At 48.6% G+C, this 15,716-nt stretch overlaps 3 protein-coding genes across 3 annotated transcripts; 1 reads left to right on the top strand and 2 right to left on the bottom strand.

Annotated features, from left to right (window-relative positions):
• Nucleotides 1-4,942: 4,942 nt before the first annotated feature.
• On the bottom strand, nucleotides 4,943-7,691 carry CI109_101855 (uncharacterized protein; the record flags this gene model as incomplete). The annotated part of the gene is made up of 8 exons (XM_032008154.1): nucleotides 4,943-4,980; nucleotides 5,058-5,239; nucleotides 5,312-5,377; nucleotides 5,435-5,751; nucleotides 5,810-6,130; nucleotides 6,200-6,439; nucleotides 6,551-7,298; nucleotides 7,360-7,691. The coding sequence occupies 8 exons, from the start codon at nucleotides 7,689-7,691 to the stop codon at nucleotides 4,943-4,945; spliced, it is 2,244 nt and encodes a 747-aa protein (XP_031857577.1).
• A 683-nt stretch (nucleotides 7,692-8,374) lies between these two features.
• On the top strand, nucleotides 8,375-9,871 carry CI109_101854 (uncharacterized protein; the record flags this gene model as incomplete). Its single annotated transcript, XM_032008153.1, has 4 exons — nucleotides 8,375-8,928; nucleotides 9,002-9,098; nucleotides 9,279-9,583; nucleotides 9,760-9,871. 4 exons carry the CDS (start codon nucleotides 8,375-8,377, stop codon nucleotides 9,869-9,871), a joined length of 1,068 nt encoding a protein of 355 aa, XP_031857576.1.
• A 352-nt stretch (nucleotides 9,872-10,223) lies between these two features.
• Nucleotides 10,224-14,781, bottom strand: CI109_101853 (uncharacterized protein; the record flags this gene model as incomplete). The annotated part of the gene is made up of 15 exons (XM_032008152.1): nucleotides 10,224-10,484; nucleotides 10,592-10,726; nucleotides 10,788-10,854; nucleotides 10,924-11,171; nucleotides 11,253-11,455; nucleotides 11,533-11,761; nucleotides 11,876-12,020; nucleotides 12,084-12,274; nucleotides 12,333-12,526; nucleotides 12,583-13,428; nucleotides 13,487-13,811; nucleotides 13,886-14,103; nucleotides 14,158-14,260; nucleotides 14,317-14,624; nucleotides 14,700-14,781. 15 exons carry the CDS (start codon nucleotides 14,779-14,781, stop codon nucleotides 10,224-10,226), a joined length of 3,555 nt encoding a protein of 1,184 aa, XP_031857575.1.
• Between the last annotated feature and the right edge of the window lie 935 nt (nucleotides 14,782-15,716).

The following is a 15,716-nucleotide window of genomic DNA, read 5'->3' as shown; positions in this document are numbered from 1 at the left end:
AAGGCCTACAACACAGCACACTAAGGGTTGAAATGCGCTTCCATGTCGCACAACTTGGTCCTATTGCTTGATGAATACTTGAAGCCTGCGTATACGTCGAGTATCAAGGAGGTGGATGAAACGCTTATGAAACATTTTGTGGGGAATTGCAGTCTTGAGTGCTCTCCCTTGGATGATGTGGACAGATTGTGTAACAGTGGACCAGCAGGTTTAACGATCTAACAGCTGAAGAGCATGGCTCTTTTCATGCTCCATTGGACCATCAGGAGGTGTTAGAGATGTCTAATTATTTGCTGTGCTGGTCCTCCCATCTGAGAAGCCCCAATACCCTTTCAATATCAAGGAGGCAGATAAAACACATTATTGTGTGGCACAAATATGCCTTTGTACCTATACATCTCACACACACACAACCAAAAGAAGACAAACCAGGTTGAACATCATGACAGACATAGAGAGTGGCTCTTTTCATGCTCCCATGGACTCTCAGGAGGTGTAACAGGTGTTTGGTGGACATGCTGTGCAGATCCTACCCAGTAAAATGCCAGTATACCTGACATGGCCAGCTAAAGAAACAACTTCATCTATTTGGCAACCATTCACACCTCAAGGTATATAGAGTCTTATCTTCCCTCATACTTTTTTGCCCAACAGTCAATCCAACACAGACAAACGTCGTCGGAAACAAGCTCCATACCATATACTGCATATGACAGGTCTGTCATTTACAGCAATCATGATTCATACTCCAACAACTACGACCCAGCATCAAACCATCGACCAGAGGGGGACGAGCCCTCTAGCGCTGGACAAACAACAACAAACACGAAACTTGAATCACAATATAGAACCTCTTTTGGGAAGCCTCGATGCCAGTGTCGCATGCTTCATTATGGCCAAGGGGGAAAGCCGAAGCAGTGTCATGGGTTTACTGCTGCTGGCGACTCCAAGTGTGATTTGTGTGTAAGTCAAGTGTTCTCTAGTCTGCCTATAGTATATTTTGTACAGTCACTTGAACAGTCACTGACTTTTTGTCCTGCCTACCATGGTACTTGACGGTTTTGCAGATTGCGGGGAAGCACCGACAGGCAGATGAAGAGGAGGAAGCAAGCATTGATTATGCCAAAGAGCAACAAAAATTGCGCAGTTATCGATTCATACCAAAACAAGTCAAGAGTGGCCAGAACAAAGAGTGCAAATGTGATCATGCAAAACATGATTTTGGCATATGCCAGGTCTTTCATGGTCAGGAAGGAGACATCTGTGCAGCCTGTGTGAGTGTTATCAGCTCAAACCAATAGCTGTGACGTGAATCTGTCGTGATCTTGCGAGCTTACCTTATTCAATCACATCATAATGTCCGGCAAACATTTGAGCTGATTTTGTGAGCTACAATGAATGCAGATGAAAGGCCAACATTCACTCATGGACAAGAAGGCCAAAACAAGAAGATTGGTGACAAGGTTGCAAAAGTATGAGGGGTACAGCACACCAGAACAACAGAGGAACTGGAACTTGAAGTGGAGAAAGAACTATGCTCGCACGATAGAGGAACAAGGTAAGATGCACAAAGACAAATTTGGGCCAAGGGGGATAGATCAGGCTTTTTCAAAGTGGACAGATGTTGACTCTGTTTATCTTTGCAGGGTACCCTCCAGCTCCATCTTCCACCTCTGTACCGACATCTGATGGCCTCATAAGAGGTTCTGAGTGGGGTGAATCTCTTGTCCCTGACACAAATCTGGAGGCCTACGGAAACGACCCAAAGTGGACCGATTCTTTTGGTTTCTGAAGTTGGAAGAAAGAGGGACAAATGTCATAGGAAGACAATTTGTGTTGCGAAGCTGATATAGATCAAACAATATGCATTACTTTTCGGGTGGTCCAATCTTTCCATATATGCATTATAGACAATGCACTTTTTACTCCTGCATGTTTTGTTGTAGGCTGTTTCACTCATAATTATTGAGCTTTGTCATGAATGACAACTACCAAGACCAATATCCCTGGGTATATATAGCCAGAATCAGGAGTTCCAGCAGAATCCCAATTATCGTGACCTTTTATAGTGTGATGCGATGCTCAGACAGTGTAGTTGGCCACTGGTGATGCCATGCGTTATTACACCAACTTGCAATCTGTCGTCATCCAGACCAACCCAATACTTCAGGCGACCGCTGACAGACAAGACCGACTCGTCAGACACATTGTTCCCATGGTTCTGGTAGCATCACTGGTGCTCATACACATGAGTACAGGACTCATGCATAGCTGTTCCTGTGATAGATGTTTATTCCTCTGTCTACTTGACTATTATTGTACAACCTTTCACTATCATCGTACAAGTGAAGTGTTATACTAGACAACCCCAAGTCTCGTACATTCAGTACTCGACTCGTACAATTCGTGATAGGACTTCATCCTATTCATATTCCATACTCCTCACAAAGGTCCGTCAACGGACCCGCTGTGGTACAACAAGGTCCATCGAGGATAGGAGCGGACATCGACGGAGACTCCGCTGAGTTACGTGAATAGTTACAGCGAAAGTTAACGGATGCTCGGCGAAGCTTTGTTGAGGGATAAGATAGCTTCTATGAGAGGAATAAAGGAGGATGTTTGGTACTCTCCTAGTAATCTACCCGACAACCTGGTACACCCTTGACAGACGCTCTACCGACCCTCGACCTGCCTTAATCGGAAGGAATGCCCTAAGGTCGGCGGAAGCTCGCACTCAATTCACATATCCTTTCCTTTCCGTAGTCATTTTAGTCAGTTAGACCGTAGTTATATAATGGTATATACATTTTCTAAAGCGATATGAGACATGTACGCATACAACACGCTATCCCACTTTGACTTAGACGCAAACGACTCTCGGACGAAGTAGTAATGCAAGAGCGGTCAAACAAGAACCGGACGATTAGCCCCTTCTCCGTCAAATCTTGGTGGTACCACACTAGGCCTGCTAAGAGACCTACGGTGGAGTGCTACATCGTTCCAAACAGAGTTATGAATCCTCTGTGCACTTGGGGCACTAGCTAAGAGCTTCTTGAAATGTAGCACCAGTCCCAGGACCTGTTTCTGGATAGCTGAAAGACACATTACATCAGAGGACAAGCAGTCTTCACAATCTCAAATCCAATACAAATGATTTCTTCCCTCCATAGGAGGTTGGAAAGGTGTATCAAATCTCCATGATGTTAGGCTGTACTGAGTTTTGCAATTGAAAGTATCAATATCTGTTTGGCATGGAGGAAGAGGCATGTCGCAGCATGAATGTGTACACACATCCTTGGACAATAAGAAGGCAAGTGTAACAAACATGATGACAAGGTATAAACAGGAGGTAAAGGAGTCAATCACTGCACAAAAGAAGACACTTTGCCTAAACTCTGGTTGATATCACCAGCCAACAGGACTTTTAAGCGGGTAACTTGCAAATGTGGCAGTGGCATGGTTCTGATGACAGCAAGTGTTTTAGAAGCCATCAAGTTCCACTACAGCAGAGCCATTGGGAATGGTTCTTTGGATGTTCCTTCAGACATACAGGGGATGTTTCAGAAAATCAGTAACAATGACGTAAAGGATGTTCATTGAAAAGGCACCCAAATGTCAGAACCAAGTGGGGTATCACTAGCAACCCCAGCATTCACAAAGTATACATGGTGCTCTGACCTATCTCAATGAATCAGCAGACTATCAGCATTTATTGCATCATCTTATCAAGATTTCACTCCATATCATATTGCCACCGTGTCAATGTCAGCCAGTGATTCAGTACGCACCCCCTTCAGTCTCATCTGCAAGAATCCCCGTGATTGGCACAGATGTGGTTGCACCAGTGTAACTCACCAGGAATTCGGTGATGGGCAGTGCTTGGGCCGTACAAAGAGCAGATTGTGTGAGTTGACCAAATGGTCACATTCCCATTTATCTTCCAAGCTCATGGTGTGTAATGACAGTGAATGAATAGGCAAAGACTTGCTGCAAAACAGCTTTTGATTTCACCCAAAATCAAATCAAACATGCTATTGCAGAACGTAGAAAGGGCAGTCGAGCCCTTGTTTTGCAAAAAAAGAAACCTAGTGCACTTAAGACACAATGTCAGTGCAACCACCCAGACCACCTGTTTGACAACTGCCAAAGCTTCACTACTAGTTCAGAGTGTTACCGATGTGTAAGTTCTACCCACTTCATTTTCAAAGGGAATCAGGATGTTTGGCGCGACCATGAGCTGATGATTATCAATGACGATCTTGGGTAGGGAAAGCAAGGCGATGAGCCTAGGCACAGAACTGCAGATTATGCCAGTGGGGCTGCAAGTGTGGCCGCAGCGCTGCTCATGAAAGCCGGTCGGTATGGAAAGGAGGATGAACAGGCGAGCAGGGATTTTCTGAAGCGTTGGGTGGCTAAACAGGCTGAGCTAGACCCACAAGGTTAGTTCATCAACAGAGGATCCTATCTAGAGGATTACCATGTGGTGCCTGTGCTCATCAACAAGCAATACCATCAGATGAACAGAACAAGTGTTTCATGAGCTGACATCTTGCTTTCCGTGACCAGATACAATTTCGTCCAGTTCTGGAGGTGTGACAGCGATAGAATCCATGTTCTCTCCAGCACCAACCATGGTGTCAAGCAAAGCTGATACAGAATACTCTTGGACTGAGTCTGTTGTCCCCGACGATCTCCTTGATGACACCAATTTCAGTGATGCAGAGCGTGAAGCACACCGATATTGGGAGAGATACTTGTGGAGTGGAGGAAAGTAAGTTCAGAAGAAGTGAGATGGGATTTGAATAGTCAAAAGATGGCTGTGTAACAATTGTGCGTTACTTTGAGGTGATTCGAATCTGTATATAGGTCGAAGAGGTCATGCATTTTCATATGTGTATGGGTTTTCGGCCAGTTCTTCGACGTTACCAAGCCCTTTTCTCGCTTACTTCCTATAGAATGTTCGTCCAAAGTTGAAGTACACTACGACACGGAACGATATGTCAGCATCAGTATCGCTCCTACCAACGGGCAGATATGTCATAGGAGGGATCACTCACGCTGCAAGACACCTCTATCGAAAGTACTCCTGAAACCCTTTCGATGTGAGTATTCCCATGGTCTTCGGACGATCCTAAATGCGATGTCTTCGTACGGTGGTCCGGCAGTGAATACCAACATTGTAGTATCGGGATCGTCGGGAATAGGTTTGAGATAGTATGTGGGCGCTTTGGATTTGTCACTGCGTCCGATCCTGGGTGTCAGCCTCGGCAGACAAGATGGGTATCGACGAAGAGGCTGTGAAGTCACTCACATCAAGTCGGGATAGAAAATGTTGAACTTGTAACCTTGCACAACCTTGGGTGGCGGGTTATCCGAGCTACAAACAAATCATATCAGCATCGATACAGACCTAAGATGAGAAAGTGGTACCCACTCATAATGCGTTTGATTGTATTTACTCCACTCGTAACCGGTATGAACCCTGTTGAAGAACCTCGGTTTCCTAGGTCTGTATCTATCGCTCCAGTCGTATGTTCCCGGAACGTCGAGCCCAGCATCGAGATCTCCAAACTCTTCTTCCGATTCGTCGGAACCGTATTCCTGAGCCTCGCGTTCTGCCTCTTCTCGGTAGATACGTTCGGCTTCAAGATCGGCAGCGGAGGGTCGAGAGACGGATTGGGCGGTGGTGGCGGACGCTCGGGCGTATTTCGGCACGAAAGTAGATGAAGTGATAGCGTGACGGGCGGCGAACTGGCAAACGAATTATCAGTTCCGGCTCTTTGGATGACCAAGTAGAGATGGTACCCACCAAAGCTCTGAGTTCGTCTTCTTCGTCGACGATGGGCAGCCTCCTCTCCTCCAAGACCATGGTCCTAGGATCGGCAGGAGCTGGACTCATCTCCCTCTCATAAACTTCCACATAGTCATCCTCATCCTCTTCCTCCTCGATATCCTCCAACTCGACGTCTCCGGCATCTGCACGCATATCTCCGCCAAATGCGTTGTCCGCAGAGTTGACGATAACACCGCCCAGTTCGGCTTGTACTTTGGCAGCATCTTCTCGTTGACGTCGTTTGAATTGCTCGAGTCGGTTTTTCAGTACGATCTCGTGAATGGAGTTGAGCTTGGCCTATGGATGCAGTTGAATCAGTCGAATGTAATGCGGGGGGCGCGCAGGGGAGTGCAAGAAGGTACGTACGATGGCCTTCTCAACGTGGATCTTCCTCAATACCAGATCCCAAAACTCTCCATCGACAGGCTGACCACTCCTCAGCATTGCGTTGGTCTTGCCCTCTAGCTCGATGAGTCTTTGGAGACTCAGACCGGAAACCACTTTGCTGGCTGATTCGTCGACTTCTTTGTCGAATAGACGGCCACCTTCGGCGTGATCGGGGTTTCGGAGGAGTTCGAGGTGATAGTCGCATACCACTTGCATTGCCTAGGATTGGGTCAGCGCGGTGCGTCAACGCAGTCGACATCACAGAGGGCGAAGCAGGATTAAACGGTAAAGAATAGGAGGGTGAAGAGCGAGAAAGTAGAATGTACTCACCTCCCAGAATTCTATGTTGATAGGAGACTTTTCCAAGCTGACATACATCTTGATATCTTGTTCCAACTCGACACAATCCTCCAGATTGAGATTGTCGAAGATCTTCCACGGTTCATCGATCTCAAATTCGAAACCTGCATCTGCCCAACCCCATCCTTCTTCCTCTTCTTCCCTCTCCACTTCTCCCTTTCTCGGATTATTATTGGCGAGTGCCCCAACCGCCGCAGTCTGTTTACCGAGTGACTGGATGTCCGCAAATCGAAGATTGATAGCTAAGAAATCGATAGCTTTCGCTCTTTGTTCTCTCAATCTGATACCTGCTCTTCGTCTCGATTGTTCCAATTGGAAATCATCTTCCTTCGCTATCCATTCTGCCATTTGAGCATCTTCAGCCAATCTCTTCATCCGTTGTTCTTCCTCATCTCGCAATTGCATTTCCACCTCTCTTTCTGCTCGTTTCTTATTCAATCGTTCTAATTCCTCTTTCGCTTCTTGTCGTCTTCGTGCATCTTTGATAGAGATTTCTTCAGCTGACATTCCAGCTTTCTTCTCCTTATCTCGTTTCTTGTGCCAGGAGAATTGTTCACCCAGGTTCGCATCGTGGAAAGGATTGTCGGTGGCGGAATACATGGAAAGTTCCGCTAGAGCTCGAGATTGTTCAAGTTCAGCTTCTCGTTTTGCGGCTGCTTTGGCGGCGTGTTTCGCTTCCTTTCGTTTCGATTTGCCAGAAGGTGAAGGGCTTCGCGAGCTACATTAAGCATCAGCATACGATACCAGTAGTCATAAGATCAAATGAAGCGAAAACCCACTCCTTCCTCTTCTTGTCCTTCTTGTGACTTCGGTCCCGACTTCTACTCCTGCTCCTCTCGCGTTTCTTCTCCCGTCTGTCTTCGTCGTCGTACCTGTCCTTGTCCCTCTTCCTATCCCGATCGCGGTCTTTATCATCTCGCCTTGATCTATCCCTGTCCCTGTCCCCATCACGATCCTTGTCGTCCCTTCTCGAACTCGAACCTTTGCCATCACGGTCCCGGTCGTAGTCTCTATCTCTGTCTCGTCGATCGCGATCCCTCTCCCCGTCTCTCTCCCTCCCACGGTCCCGCTCACGCTCTCGACGATGGTCGGGCGAAGGTGATCTCGGCATTGGAGTTGTTAAATGATATGAAGCAAAGTAAAACGCAACCGGTGAAATGTAATAATTCAAGTATTCAAGTCGAGGGTGTTGAAAGCGCGAAGTGTGTTGAATACGTAAGATCTCCGGTTGAATGTCACCAGTACCAAAAAAGCACAAACCTCTTGCATACTGTGCACCGTCTTTCGCAGTGGAACTCTCATGCATACTCCTATGGTCTGCACTATACACGCTGTCATGCATAGTCTATGCATGTGATCGCTGGCCGCTGCTCACATGCTTCGGATGCTCGCTACGCTTGCAGGCAAAAAGTCCGGACGCCCTCGAAAGGACTTCCAGACCAATCCAGATATTAGCCGTCTGAACCAGCCGAAGCCAGCACAAAGCAAGGCCGTCCCCTAAGACCATGGGTCGCTGTGCTATGGGCGAAAGCCAAACCTTCTTGGTCGCAGTGTGAGGGCGACACAAACAAGAGACAGTAGGTAAGTATGACAGCATGTGTAAGTGGCAGGAGGGGTTGAGCCAGTTAGGCGGAGTGGGGGATTAGGGTATTGCCGATATGTGGCAAGGGGGTATAGAGTATTACTATCTTATCGTACTCGTAAGTTATGAGTCAAAAGTCGGATCGGTGCTCGATACCAATACAACACACATTCATATAGCTTACTGTAGCTACATCGCCACTCACCACCACCATGTCCTTGGTCTCTCCCATACGCTGTGCATGTCGACGGGGTGCAGCCTCCATCTCCCTACCAGCCCCACAATCAGCTCGCCGTCTGACCACCCTACCACCCCTTCGATCATTCGCCTCGACCTCCACTCCGCCTCTTCCACCACCCAAGCCTAGTTCCAAAACTCGATACGCTCTTGCCTTCTTAGGTCTCTCACTCACCCTCCCCGCCTCATTCTACTTCTTCACCTCTTCCTCCAACTCTGCATTGTCTCCCCAAATATACACCGACCAAAAGATCACCGCCACCAAATCCCTCACACCTCAACACAAGTTGATCGCCGTCGCTGTACCCCCTTCGTCGAAACAGTATTTCGAGAAACCATACAAGGTCGATGGGACATTGAGCGACAGCTATGTGGGAGGGACAGGGGTAGGGGAGGTGGTGGTGCAGCATATGATGATAAAGAGTCCGGATATACAGATCGAAAGACCTTATACGCCGATCAACGATGCAGTCAAAGATGGCGAAGTGAGGATGGTCGTCAAGCGTGTCAAAGGCGGTGAAGTGGGGAGGTGAGTGCGGCTCGAGCGACTGCACGAGTAATGCAATGCGTGAACATATGGTTGACGGATCTGCGCTTCGTAGGGTGGTACATAATGCTCAACCGGGAGGAGAGGTTGGGATTAGAGGACCTATACCTACGTTCTCGATCGTCCCGGGCGACTACGACAAGATCATCATGGTGAGTGAGCGCGATTGTGGTCTTAGAATTCCAACTATCCTGCCCCGTGCAAAACCCCTGCTTCGGGACGACGACTTTATCGGTGCATCCCCTTACTCTCCACATCGCCGACTGAGACTCGCTCGCCTTACTCCGTTGTAACCTCTGTTAGTCATAGAACCGCTGCTGACGGTATACCAGATCTCTACAGGAACGGCCGTCGCTCCATTCCTTCAACTCCTCTGCAAGCTCCCCTCCTCCTCCTCCTCTTCTTCGTCACCCCAGCCGGCACTTCACCTAATCCAAGCATCACCCTTACCAGATCGTATCGATTGGTCAAATACCGATACCGACCCGGCTTTCATCCCTTCCCTACAGGCCAAATTCGGCTCGAGATTGGTAGTGAGTAGGATCGAGCCCGGTTTGGTAGGGAAAGATGTTGTGAAAAATGCGTTGGGTGGTGAGAAAGGGGAGAAGGTTATGGTCCTTGTTTGTTTACCGCCTTGGTGAGTTTACTCCATTCCATAAAGTCCATTCAATTCGACTTGCGTTGGATTACCCGCTTTTGGCCATTTTGTCACTGTTACCCCTAATCAGAATGCGTCTGTACGCTCTCACTCAACGGCGAGATTGGCCGGTAAAACGGAGCACAACGCTGACGTTCCTCCGGCTCCGTGTACAGGCTTATGCGCCCTCTTTGTGGCAGTATGACACCCAACTTGGGCCAGGGTCCGATCACAGGTGTTCTGGCAGAGCTCGGTCTGACAAATCAACAAGTCTGGAAGCTCGAGTGAGCGCTACTGTCCTTACATCGGATCGACCCAAACTTCAGAGCGAGAGAGACGGATCGGATCAACTAGAGGGCATATAAGGCCTCAAATGGAGAAGTGTCGTCTGACATAGGGAGTTGGGAAGGGGGAGGGCCAGAGGGTTGACGGATTTAGGATCAGTCGACATGTTTGGAGACTGGTTTTGTACCCCGCATAACATAACATAGCATATCATTGATCGAACATACAGCATAGCATAGCATAGCATCACAACATTTACACAAGGTATACAAATGCAGGATATATCTTCTTATCTTTTCTTCTCCCATACACATTCTTACCCCATCGCCCACAAGAGACCACAGACCCCTGCCGCTCAAAACACATTCCGTCTTTCGCCTTCCACATCGAACCCCCTGACTTCTTTATTCGCAACATCGTCACCACCCGAGTCCACTTCCGTCTTCTCCCTGCCTTCATCGGGATGCGGATCGAGAGCCAGCATCCCTCCTTTCTCATCATAACTCTCCCATTCTTTCTCTGGTATACTGCCTTCGTCAGGCGACGGGAGTACCCCAGTACCAGATTTGATAATAGGCGGTATAGCAGCCATCTCGTCGAGATGTTGTTCCGATACCTAGATAGCACGTGCGAATATCAGTACCCGCATGGAAGGTGGTTACTGCACTATAGGCAAACTACCGAAGTAGTGGACACTCTGAACGCGTTCGCCAATGCACTCACTTCGAGATTTTGGCCCGCCGCAATCGCTTTGAGTATACTCCAACTTGCTCTTTCGTGTAGTCCTCTTCGCAGAGAACGTTTGAAGAATGTAGATACGACATCGACAGACCACTCGTCCGGCATCTGATCGAGTACCTAAACAAAGCACAGGGCATCAGCCAATGTTGCGTTGAGCAAATCTGATCAGGTAACTCACTTCTAAGACATCTAAATGAACCGATTGGGCATTGAGCAGCGCAGCTGCTTGTTTCGAATACTCTTTGCTGTATCGGGTCAATAAAATCAGCCAAGATCTCGCCTTTTGTTGCTAAGAGACACCTTCCCCCACTCACCCATCTCGCATGTATACCCCCAACAACTCCTTCACCAAACCCCTCATCGTCTCCTCCCCTACTTCTTTCCTCTTCCTTCCTACTTCTCCGAGTGTCGTCCAGCCATCCAGTCCCGTCACCCGTTGACCTACAATCCTAGCTACTCGGGGAGGGATAATCTCGCCCCCTTGCGTACAGTATGTCTGAGCGGAGAGGGAATCGCCAATTTCACGGGCGAGGAGATGTAATGCCTGACGATGTTTACCAAGCTGCACACGTGAAGTGTCAGCATCATGGATCAATTATTCCAAAAGGTGTGAAATTTAGTGTCTGATGACACTGGCACTCACCCGTCCATACACGATAGCCAGCTCAGGTTTCAGAGCTTTCATTCCTTCTAATCTCTCCGCCGCATTGTCCAAATCGTAGAACGGCGATCCTTGAAGGAACAAGAGCAGCTTCAGTCGCACTCGCTTGATGGGAGTATCAGGAGCGACGTATGCTAAGAAGATGCAGAATGGTCGAGGTTCGAGTTCGAGTTTGTACTCGGCGTCTGTATACGGGTGGTCCAGAACATATCAGCCAAACCTGGGAATCGTGATTGACTCAGAGTGAGGAAATGATACGCACCAAGCTCTTCCAAGTGATATTTCACCCCGTCATCCTCTCCCAGCACTTCCACTTCATCTAGCAAACACTTGAGTAGCGCCTCATGCAACTCCTTCTTCGGACTTCGCTTCAACACCACTACATGTTCCAAGTACCTATTGGCAGATTCCTCGTTGACGGATCGGATGGAGGAGATGAGAACTGTATCGTCTAGCTTGACGCCAGTCTTGGGGTTCTGGGCCATCAGGATCTACAACAGTTGATCAGCGATTGTCATGGCAATGAACAAACAGTTTGGGTGAAGATAGCGTAGAGTTGGGAAACACAGGTAAAGTTGTGGTCGAACTGGAAGAACGTCACTCACTTCGAGACCTCTTGATGGTAATTTCTCGATGAGCCAGAGAATGTATCTCGTGAACAGTTCTGGATCTTTTACGCTTTCTAACTGCACAGCAAGCTCATCTATCGGATCTACGCAGAACGGATCAGGTGTGGGATTCTCCGCGATCCTACGACCGGCTCGTCAGCTGTTGACGTTGTTGCGTTTCCAAAAGCCACCAAGCTGCGCTCACTCTTTCAACAATTCCAAGACTCGGTCGACTCTTCCCTGCTGCCTCATCACCGTCGAGAGAACATATGGTCGTTGCGCCAAAAACGGTTCCAGCTCTGTCAGAACGCAGTCATTTGGCTGAGCGAGTAAAGCCAGAAGCTCGTTCGTCGTCCCTTTGTCTGCGAGCAGTTTGGCAAGCGTTGTATCGACGACCTACAATTCATCGGTTGACATCAGCTCAGCATTACGCTTAGGTCATCGCATGACGTACAATGTCGATCTTTCGCGAGTCCATACCCCTTGAGCCACCTCCTTTTCTTCGTGTCAATCTCGTTTTCCTCAAGCACTCTTTCAACATGTTCTTCGCCTCGTCCTCCATTGCTGTTCGCAGAACTGTCGTCTCAGGAGCAGTAGCTGAGTTGGGCTGAACGTGCGGACTATAGTTTCTCTTAATACTTGTCGTAACTGCCACGGAGCAGAATAGTTAGTAGAGCTCATCAGAGTCGTCCCATCTCACTCACTGATTTCCTCCACATTCGGCATGTTCGTCAAGATCTCTCTGATTCCCTCATAAACATCCACCTCCTCAGCTGAACCTATTACCTTCCCTCGGAAAGCCGGATAACAACGGACCAACAACCTCGGATCTGCTTTTCCTCGGATGAAGTAATCTCCCGCTTTGTCGAACATCGCTTCGTGGAAGAGATGACATGCGAGATAGAGGTGCATGAAGCGGAGTGTAGCTTGATGTGTAGCTTTATCCACGTCGATCTCGCCTCTACGACCTCGACGACGTTCCCCGTCAACGAGGGCTATCGCTTCGTCCATATGTCGTTCAGTGCAGAAGGCTTCTAAGCGAAGGAGAGTTTGTGTAGGTAAGAGTGACTGGATCCCGTTCGGACCGATTACCAATGTCTCAGCGATGGCAGTTGAGAAAGGTCCTGAAGTAGTGGCACTGAGGGATGACCCGCGTTGTGGGGTCACGATAGCGTTTGGACGAGGGGACGACGGCGGGGTGAGACCTGAACCTGAAGGAGGTTCTTCACCGACTGGAGAAGTAATCGGTGATGGGGATAATGCTCCTTCATCACCCCCTTCTGTTGATCCGGAATCGGGTGCAAGGGCTTTAGTCACTATAGGTTCGGATGGGGCAAGCTTTCCTCCAAGTAAGGTGATCGGAGTCATGGCCATCCTGTCATCGCGAACGATGTCCCGGACACCGACGCCGTAGGGAGAGTAGCTCAGAGCGATGGCAGCAAACGAAGGTTCGAGCGCGATGGTCTGTGCGGGCTTGTCCAGATCTGCCAACGCATGGACGACGATAGTGTTGTTGTTTAATAGCGCAATGATGTATCCCGATTCCACGGCTACTCAAACCAGTCAGCTCAAATGCGTGTTGACACAAGTTAGAGATTGATGACTCACCTATTGAAAGCGGATGAGCATTCCATTCCATCGTTCCCCTCACTGGATCTCCCTGCCCATTCAAGAACACCCCCATCGTCGTTGATCCCGTAAAGCTAGTCACCAGAAACTCATTTTCGCCTGGTATAACCACAACATTGGGATTCGCCACGAAATCCGCAACCGAGGGGTCTATTTGGGTCACTGGTAAGACCTCGGTGAGGGAGGCATCGGACAGATCGATGATGCTGTAGAGGGTGTTATCCGTTTCCGGTGAGTGGATAGCTGCGCATAAGTAGGTTTGGAATAGCGTCAAATGGGTTGGAGCGGAAGGAAGCGGAAGTTCCTGGGTATGCGAAATAGTATCAGTACACTCGGGTTTCATCAAAGGGGAACAGTTTAGGAAGAAGCAGAACCGACCTTGACAGAGTTCATCCTATTGCCAAGTCTGTACACGCCCAATCCTTTTCTTCTCACGATGACGACCGTCATCTCAGCTGTCTTATCCTCTGAACCAGGTCCACCCCATTCCAACTCATCATCATCGAGGGCCATCGATATGACACCTCGTAATGGAGGAACCAATGAGGATGATATTGGCTCGAGATTGGGCAGAGCGAGTGCGTGTAAAGTGCCGTCTGAATCCCAGGTCAGTATGTAGACGGGTGGCACTGAGCGAGATTCAGACTCACCTGAAATGATAAGGATCTTTGCAATCTTTGGCAGGATATACATCTTGCTGACCGGTCTTCTTGGGAACAGCGTATGTTTATTTCGTAGTACCCAGCCATTGTTCTACACGGCTGTCAACTTGGTGACTTGCTCCTCGACGTTGCCTGAGCACAACTCACCTGTCCTCCACTAGCTTGGGCATCACAGACCCACCACTCTATTACCCCGTCCGAGCCTCCGATATACAGATTCGGACCATATCCTTCCACACATCTCACTTCTTTCCCTCCTTGAACTGAGTCTGCTCCACTCCTATCGGGCGAGAGAGATGTGCCGACTCTTGCTGAATGCTGAGAAGAAGGTGATGCGGCGGACGCTACAGCTGCTGCTCTTCTGCCAGCGGCTGCAGCTATCGAGCTCGCAGAAGAGAATAGGGACGACGACTGAGGTAGAGTAGCATTACTATTGAGTGGTGGAGATGATGGGCCTGAGAGTGAATGATGCCTTTCATTCAGCTTCTACGTTACAGAACGGGGAAAGTGACTGAACCGGCCGAGCTCACCTGAGAAGTCTAGGAGATCTTTGCTATGATACAAGTCTGATAATACAGGTTGGACATGGAAGTGCGGTAGTTCGTTTATCATTGCGTTATAGTCATTTGGCGTCAAAGTGTGATCACAAAGGGTGTCTCTGTTGTTGTTATCGCTTCTGATGTTGAGTGCTTCATCATCATCATTCACCATCATCACCTTTGGTTGACGATACGACCTCCACACTTACACGGCTCCTATCTGTTGTGTATTAACTAACGTGTTGATTTGTTTGATCCCGATGGTAGTCAGGGGGGGGGTCACAAGTCCACGTCATATTACCGTTGCCGGCATGTCGATGGATTGTCGCTGCGTTGCCTCCGCTTAGAAGATGTGGAATGAGGGTGTTCCCTGAATACAACAGTAGTAGTACGTACAGCGCGCATGGGCCGATTCCTACTTTGTTCAGTCTCAACCCTGGCAATTACCGGATCGGGCATCGATTGGTTATGAGTTTCAGGGTAATTATCAAGAATCTCACTTCTGAAAAGTCAGAGTGGTGATGGAAATATCAATACAGTAAGTAGTAAGTAGCGACGCATTCAGTCAGTGCATGCACCGCTCACAACCTCATCATTCACTACACACTAGTCTACTTGACCACACTTGTATCCCAATCCCCAACCATCATCATCATACATCCATCATCATCAAAAGACAGAACGCAAGCACGGGTGACAACAACACTCACCCCCTTTCACTCAACTTGGTCGTGTAGTAGAAACGCACAGACAATCAACTAGATCAACTAGAAGGACACGCATCTCCAACTCAGCATCGCCACCAAACGAGACCGAGGGTTGTTGTTGCTTGCTAAGAATACTCTGGCTGCTACACTCAGCCTACGACCGCAACTCGTCTCTCACGGGACAGTCCTGTAGTCCCTCAGCTCAAGCTGGCTAGACATCAGAGACGCTCCGATACGCCATCGCAAGCATAACGATCACTCACACCAACACAAGAACATACATACGCACTCTCAGCTCAAC

Source organism: Kwoniella shandongensis, chromosome 3 (assembly GCF_008629635.2).
Source record: "Kwoniella shandongensis chromosome 3, complete sequence".
NCBI classification, from domain to species: domain Eukaryota; kingdom Fungi; phylum Basidiomycota; class Tremellomycetes; order Tremellales; family Cryptococcaceae; genus Kwoniella; species Kwoniella shandongensis.
Note: the sequence above shows the minus strand (reverse complement) of the source record. Positions and strands in the feature narration are given on the sequence as shown.